At 39.8% G+C, this 8,216-nt stretch overlaps 1 protein-coding gene across 1 annotated transcript in view; it reads left to right on the top strand.

Moving 5' to 3' along the window:
* Positions 1 to 359: 359 nt before the first annotated feature.
* The window catches only part of arhgef38 (Rho guanine nucleotide exchange factor (GEF) 38), a gene marked incomplete at both ends in the record, with an annotated part of 21,598 nt that continues 13,741 nt past the window's right edge, over positions 360 to 8,216 (top strand). Inside the window, 3 exons of the mRNA XM_048593139.1 lie at positions 360 to 507; positions 1,109 to 1,126; positions 7,628 to 7,827. Coding sequence (XP_048449096.1) covers positions 360 to 507; positions 1,109 to 1,126; positions 7,628 to 7,827 — 366 coding nt within the window. The remainder of the gene's footprint in view (positions 508 to 1,108; positions 1,127 to 7,627; positions 7,828 to 8,216) is intronic.

Here is an 8,216-nt window from a genome sequence, read left to right as displayed (position 1 = left end):
GCATTGAAAGAGTGCATAATCAGACAAATTAGTCACTGACACTATACCCTTTGCTTTAATCATCATTTAACTGCCATTAGGAATGATGACATTAATATTTGAGCAAAGAGTTTTAATGATAGTCTTAAGGAGCGAAGAAAGAAATGGAGAGATTTAGTTCGAGAATTTTATAACTTGGAATCTAGGCAATGCCACCAGTGGTGGAGCAGAGAGAGTGTGAGGTCAGATTTATCACTGACTCTGGCTGAGATCAGGTAAGTGTTTTTATTGGATTCATTTGTGATTTAGTATGTCTAAGTGTGAAAGCTTCAGTCAGTTTCCAGGAGCTCAATTTACATTGTCTTCACTTCTTTAAACAGGTGAAATATTTTTGCAGCTTAAAACTCCTTTAGAAGAAGTTTACAAAATCTATTGTTACCACCACGGTGATGCCAATAGTTTGCTTGAAACATATGACAAAGATGATGAAATTCGGCGACATTTAAGGAATCAAGTTGATGCTCTGAAGTAAGTACCGGTGGTTTTCTGAGGTGAATGTCAGTTGAGGCCCAGTGGGAAGCAATTTTAACTTCGAACCTAGACATCTGCAACCTGAGAGGCTTGTCCCCCGTTGTTGAGGTTGATATTCCCAGTGCTCTAAGTAAGGCAGTGCTGTACTGTCAGGGGTGCTGTTTTTTGAATGAGCGTCTGCCATTTTAAGTGGAGGAAAACGTTCCTGTTCCACTGTTTCACTTTCTTAAGTTCTCCCTCTGTGTCCTGACAAATATTTGTCGTTCAAATAACATCTGGGGTCATATGGTCAAGAATCAAGTGAGCAAAGCTCCAGAAATGCCTCCGATTCCAACCCTCTGTGTTAACCATTTGCTGAAATTGGACCAGTTCTTCAACAGTATTAGACAATGGTCTTTTTGACATGAAAGTGCCTTGTGAGTTCAAAAAACAACACTTCCCTTGAGGAGAGCATGAATATATGGATCTGAAAAAGTGATAATTAATAGTAGACCTTTTCTTAAGCTACATTGCCTCCAATTTATCAGTTTTAAAATTGCTTTATGTTCAAGTTTTTTTTAACTTGTTTTAATTATGATTTATTTCTTTTAAAAATTAGGAAAATATACCAGGAGCAGTGAGTATACAATTTTATATATAACAAAAAAAATTACTTCCACCTTTTGTTTTTCCTACATCCTGTTGCTCTGGCTCTGGCTGTCTCTCTGAGTACACGATGATTTATACATTAGTCCGTTACTAGAATAGTTTCTATTTGTTCCATGGCTGCTAGTCATCATTTGGTTGCCAGCCAACATGACCATTAATTCAGGAAAATAATCTTAAAATTTCTGAGTAAATGTTTATCCAAGAATCATCGGTAATCCACTAAAGCTAGAAATTGGATTTGTAAATTGGGCTTGTAGTTTGTCGTTACTGTACATGTAGTTCTCCTATAATATGATAGTTGCTTTCTTGTGTGACATCGCACTATAGGAGATAGTGCTATAGAAAATCGCCTTTGAAAATTACTATACCTGTACAGCAGAAAGTTCTCGTTAACCAAGCAGCGTCCACTATTCATCAATTGCGTTACAGCCAATTCGCGTTAATGAAATACGCATTATGGCAGAACTACCTGTACTCCTTTCTTTAATCTTTTGGAATATTGACAACACAGGAGGAAACGCTGAAAAGGGACATTTTTATCGAGGTTTTCGTCTTGCACTCTTTACAAGTTATAACAATGTAAGGGGATCAATAAAAACTGAAAGAACTGCAGATGCTGGAAATCAGAAACAAAAACAGAAATTGCTGTAAAAACTCATCGGGTCTGGCAGCATCGGTGGAGAGAAATCAGAGTTAATGTTTTGGATCTGGTGACCCTTCCTCAGAACTGGGGAATTAATGGGACTCAATGTTTTATATTGTATGGGAAGCCAGTGCTGATAGGTTGGCAAGTTAACTCTGAATTATTGAGGTATTGCCGTGAACAATGCACCAGTTTGATGATGACTGACAGTTTACAGCCAAACCTATAGTTCCAAGTGTTATTATAGACTGGCCTTTTGTACATGGTGCCAGTTTGATGCTGACGATAGAGAACATCAGAGCCATTTTGTGGGATAATGGCTACCCTGATCAGATCATTTCTTGTTGTATATCGTGCAAAATCATGAATGGACCTAGGGCAATGAATTGCGGTCCTGAAAAGTCACCACCTTGTCTAAAATTACCCTAGAAGGGTAAATTCTGTCATAACTTTGGATAACAGGTAAAACTAGTTATTTCACAAGTGGTGTTAACCACTAACAGGATGCTACCATCAAGCTAAAAAGATGTTCTGTTTATCAAACAAATGAGCAATGTTGTATCTGAATTTCAGTGCTAGTGTGATGCCAGGTATATTGGCCATATGTCCTAATGACTGGCAGATTATAACAAGCTATGTGTCTCTTCAGCCGTTCTCAATAGACAAGTTACTGACCGTACCTAACTAGACAATGCTTGCAAAACTCATAACACAATGTCCAACATTAGATGTGATCCCGTGCTTGGACAACTTTTGCTGAAGAATCCTGCGTATGCTAAGAATTATACTGACAGTTAATGAAGAATGACAGTTGGACTCTCAATGAACTTTCACATACTGGAAACTACATAAATTAATATATAGAGGGCAGTTCCATGCAGTCAGAAAGAACATTTATGCATATCATCCTTAAGTCAACACAATATAATAGGCTACAGCCATTCACTGATTCATTCCTTGGGGCAATGCCTTGACCAATGACAGTCAACCCTCATTGTTTAAATCTAGACAAAGCATGGGGTGGTTAATTGTCAGAAATCATCTAACTGTTGTATTCTATATGACAACACCTCTACCAATCAGCGCCCACTTGCCAGCCAAACAGCACTCTTGTCTCACAGAGTTTTGAAAAAACCCTACATAGATATATCTTGCAAATGTCCTGAAGACAGCAAGATGAAAAGATTCAAAAATGTCTGCTTTTCTGCAATTCTCAAGAGCTGTACTACCAAACAAGTGAAAGAAAAATTATTTTCTGAAAGGAAGATGTATGAATTCTGGACAATGTGTAAAGCTACATGTTATATATAAAATCATGAGTTCTGCCTGGAATAAATAGAGTATGGGATTGTAGAATAGTTCAACATGTAATGGATAACATCAAGTGTAAATTGCATTTCTTTCAAAACCATATCAGAATATTTTACAGCATTCCAACTTCATTGGGATCCAAAGTGCTTTTCCCAAGAGAGCAAATGAATTAACTTTCACGAACCAGCAATGTAGGAACAATGTATTCCCTCAGAAAAGCCTAAGAATTAAGAAACTATCTCCCTTGATTCCATCTCATTCCCAGATTTTGCAGCAGGGTATTAACCAACTTTGCTTCACCTCATTGCTGAACCTTTTCCTTTTTCTTACTTCCTCTATCAGGTTGTTTTTTTAGTCACTCAAAGAAACCTGAATCATCTGGGGTAAATACAGTCACATATTTGGGTAAGCTTCCATCCTGGGATTCTTCCCCATTTCCCCCCAAAAAAAGGTCATGTACATGCTATTGCAAAGCTCAAAAGAGGTTGAATTTATGCAAGCATTAATGGAGCACTTTCACAACCTTGGGCTATCTCATTGCGCTTTTCTGCACAGCTCATGAAGTGGAGCCACTTTTGTAATGTAGCAAATCAGGTAGCCTTTTATATTATTCTCTGATGTGGTGTGGTTGTCTAAGATTTGTTGCCATCCCTAAATACGCTTGAACTGTGTTGGCTTGTAGGCCATTCAGAGGGTTGTTAAGAGTCAACCACATGTGGATATGAAGTTACATGTATGTCTGACCAGGTAAGCCTGCTAGATTTCCATTGCTAACTAACATTAGTGAACCAGATGGGTTTTTACAACAATCACTGACAATGTCATGGTCACTATCACTGAGACTAGCTTTCAAGTTCTGGATTTATAAATTGTGTCTAAATTCCGTGGTGGGATTTGAACCCTCAGCCCCAGAGATTTACTCAGTCTCTGAATTAGTCCAATGAAATTAGTGCTTTACCATCATATCCCTTTTCTGCATAGCAAGATCCCAATAATCTATCTTATTGATGGTATTGAAAGCCTGGCTCACTTAGTTGCTTATTGCCTTCCTACTGAGTCAGTCCGAGTTCCACTATGGGAATTGATCATGTGATCTTGATTGCTAAATCAGTGTGGTACTAAATGAGTGGTGTATAGTGTATAATGAGAAGTTCTATGTATTAAATGAGACATTAAGTCAAGACACTGTTCAGATGTATCAAAGGTGCACCAGTCAAAGAAAAACATGGAAGTCTTCCAGTTAACACCTTCCCCTTTATTTTCATAAAGTGACTTTTCTTTAAAAGTAATTAAAAGTGTCCAGAGAACATGAATGCCAGTTTGAATCATGGACAGAACAAGACCATTCAGCCCATTGTGCCTACTGGCTCTTTAAAAGAGCTATTCATTTCATCCCACTCCTCTGCCCTTTCCCTATAGCCCAATAAGCTTTGCCCCCTTCAAGTATTCATCCAACTTCCTTTGGAAAACAAAAACGGAAATTGCTGGAAAAGCTCAGCAGGTCTGGCAGCACCTGTGAAGAGAAATCAGAGTAAACGTTTCGGGTCCGGTGACCCTTCCTCAGAACTGAGTGACTGGACCCGAAACGTTAAATCTGATTTCTTTTCACAGATGCTGCCAGACCTGCAGAGCCTTTCCAGCAACTTCTGTTTTTGTTTCTGATTTACAGCATCCGCAGTTCTTTTGGTTTTCCTCTGGAAAATTCCTATTAAATCATATTTCCACCACCCTCTCAGGCAGAACATTCCAGAACGCACACCTGTTTATTATTAAATCAACTGATAATTATTTATTCATTTTATTTCAATCAAACATTTCAATTGAATCCCATCCTCAACAACTTAAAAACATTCAAATCAGGATCAGGAGGAGGCAACTTATTCCATTGGGCCTTCTATTTAACAAGATCATGCCTGATCAGATTACTCCATGTTCCCGCCTACCCCAGAAAACCTTTCACATCCTTGCTTAACAAGAAATCTATCCAACCCCACCTTAAACATGTTCAAGGACTCTGTTTCCATTTGCTTTTCATGAAGAGAGCTTTCCTTCAGGGAAGGCCATTGCCTAGTGGTATTATTGCTAGACTGTTAACCCAGAGACACCATGGCAGATAGTGGGATTTGAATTCAATAAAAATACCTGGAATTAGGAGCCTAATGATGACCGTGAATCCAATGTCGATTGTTGGAAAAACCACATCTGGTTCACTAATGTCCTTCAGGGAAGGAAACTGCCATCCTTACCTGGTTTGGCCTACATGTGACTCCAGGCCCACTGCAATGTGGTTGACTCTTAGGGAAAGGCAATAAATGCTGGCCCAGCCAGCAACCCCCTCATCCCAGGAATAAATAAAAAACAGTTCCAAGGACTCTCAAGGAAGGATTCTCAAGGAAGGAGAAAAGCTTCCTCACCATTGTTTAAAATGAGTTACCTTTTATTTTTAAGCAGTGATCCTAGTTCTAATTATAAAACATCATAAAAAGTTAAGGCTCCAGCACTGAGATCTTTGGCACACCACTTGTTACATTGTGCCAAGTAGAAGAAAGGCAGATTTATGCCTTCTCTCTGTTTCCTGTTAGTTTATCCAATCATTTGTCAAAGCCAGTATGTTACTGTTTACACCATATGCCTTCATCTTCCACACCAGCCTAACTGCTCTGCACAGGACCGTAAGAAACTACAGAGAGTTATGAATACAGCCCAGTCATCACGCAAACCAACCTTCCATCCATTGACTCCATCTATACCTCTCGCTGCCTTGGAAAGACAGCCAATATCATTAAAGACCCCTTCCACTCCATTTATAATCTCTTCTGACCTTTTCCATCAGAAGATACAAAAGCTTACTCACACATACCAACAGGTTCAAGGGCAGCTCCTTCCCTGCTGTTATTAGACTTCTGAATGGACCTCTCAAATTTTAAATTGAATGTTGATATCTTTCTTTCTCTGCAGTCGTAACATTGTAATCCTCGTTCTGTTCTATTACCCTAATGCACTTTGTGTGGTGGATCTGCCTGTACTGCACACAAACCAAAACTTTTCACTGTACCTAGGTACATGTGACAATAATAAATCAAATCAAAAAAAAAGTTTATGTACAATATATCCACTGGTTCCCCTTTATTAAGGTGTCACTACTTCACAGAACCCCACGAAATGATTGAAATGATTGAAATGATTTCCCTTTCAGAAAGCCATATTCACTGCCTGATTATGTAGAATTTCTCTAAATGCTCTGCATTAACTCATTTAATTACAGGTTCTTACATTTTATTTATGGTAAATGTTAAGCTAAGTAGCCAATAGCTCTCTGACCTCTAGCTACCTCTCTTTTTAAATAAGGGAATTACAATTGTTATTTTCCGATCTAACGTGACATTCCCAAATCAAGGGAACTTTGGAAAATTAAAACCAATGTTTAAACTAACCACTCTTCTTAAGACTCTAGGATGATGTCCATCAGGACCCAATGACTTGTCTGCACACAGCTCCACCTCAGGCCCACTTCCCTAGTGATTGTAACTTTGTTTAGTTCCTCCCTTCCATTTCCTGATTTGTAGCTATTTCTGGGATGTTAGCTGTATTGCACACTGGAGATTGTTGTAAAAGACATTTTCGAGAGAGGGAGTCTCATTTGTGAAGAGTAACTGTTCCAGATACCACCCCTGCAGAGGCTTGTTCTAATTCTGAGGTTACTCTCCTTTCTCTCAACCACCCTGGAATCCAGAATTGGAAGCTACTCTCAGTAATGACGAGCTGGAAATGACCAGCGATTGTTGTAAAAATCCATATGGCTCACTAATGCCCTTTAGGAAAGGAAATCTGCTGTTCTTACCTGATCTGGCCGTAATGTCACTCCAGACCCACAGCAACAGGGTAGAATTTAAATCTTCTCTGAAATGACTGGCAAGCCACTCAGTTTAAGGGCTGGGAATGAAGGGCAACAAACCATAGAATCCCTATAGTGTGGAAGGAGGCCATTCAGTCCATACTAACCCTACAAAAAGCATCCCGCTCAGACCCTTTCCTGCATTTCCCATGGCTAACCCACCTAGCCTGCACATCTCTAGACACAATGGGGAATTTAGCATGGCCAATCCACCTAACCTGCACAGCTTTGGACTGTTGGAGGAAACCAGAGCACCTGGAGGAAACCCACACAGACACAGGGAGAATGTGCAAACTCCACACAGAGAGTCACCCAAGGGTGGAATCGAACCCGGGTCCCTGGCGCTGTGAGGCAGCAGTGCTAACCACTAAGCCACCATGCTGCCCTGTGCTAGCTTTGCCAGTGATGCCCATTTCCTGTGGAAAAGTAAAGAACCAACCTCTGCCACAACCAGAGAAAATAGGGAAATAATATCAGCTCGTTCAATCATTGAACACCTCAAGGGATTGAATGATCTACTCCAGACCCCGTGTCCCTAGATATTCAAAATGAGAGAAAACATTGGTTATGATTGTTTGTAAGTAGAAATGATGAGTATCTGTTTGTGTTTCTATTTCTAGAGGGAAGTCCACCTTGTTGGATATGGGCTCGCTGCTTATTAAGCCAGTGCAACGAGTGATGAAGTACCCGCTGCTATTGAGTGAGCTTTTCAAATCCACTCCAGAGTTACATGCAGACCATAAACCAGTTGGAGATGCGTTAGCAGCGGTGAGGCAAATCAATGTGAACATTAATGAGTTTAAAAGGAGGAAAGACCTAGGTAAGGCCACTGGTGTTCATCATTGTAAATACTTCGACATAAAAGGGAGTTATTCATCATGTGTTTGTTTTAGAGTGAGGAAGTTGCCAACATTCAGTCAAAAAGCAGCCCTAGATGTGGGCAATAACCATCCAAAATCTAACAGAGGGGAATACTCTTTTCAAGACGTTTTGGAAAAAGTTTTGTGTGATTCAATTGGTAGCAAACAAACCGATGTGAAAACAGATTGATGCAACTCCCCAAAACCTTGCTGATGGATTTAATTGTGGAGTCAGACCTGGTAACATAGAGCTTCTGAAATAACAAGGCGTAGAGCTGGATGAACACAGCAGGCCAAGCAGCATCAGAGGAGCAGGAAGGCTGACGTTTCGGGCCTAGACCCTTCTTCA

The sequence above is a fragment of the Rhincodon typus genome, unplaced genomic scaffold (assembly GCF_021869965.1).
Source record: "Rhincodon typus isolate 14 unplaced genomic scaffold, sRhiTyp1.1 hic_rhity00002394, whole genome shotgun sequence".
In the NCBI taxonomy this organism is placed as follows: domain Eukaryota; kingdom Metazoa; phylum Chordata; class Chondrichthyes; order Orectolobiformes; family Rhincodontidae; genus Rhincodon; species Rhincodon typus.
The sequence above is the reverse complement of the archived record's forward strand: the minus strand, read 5'-3'. Positions and strand labels throughout refer to the sequence as shown.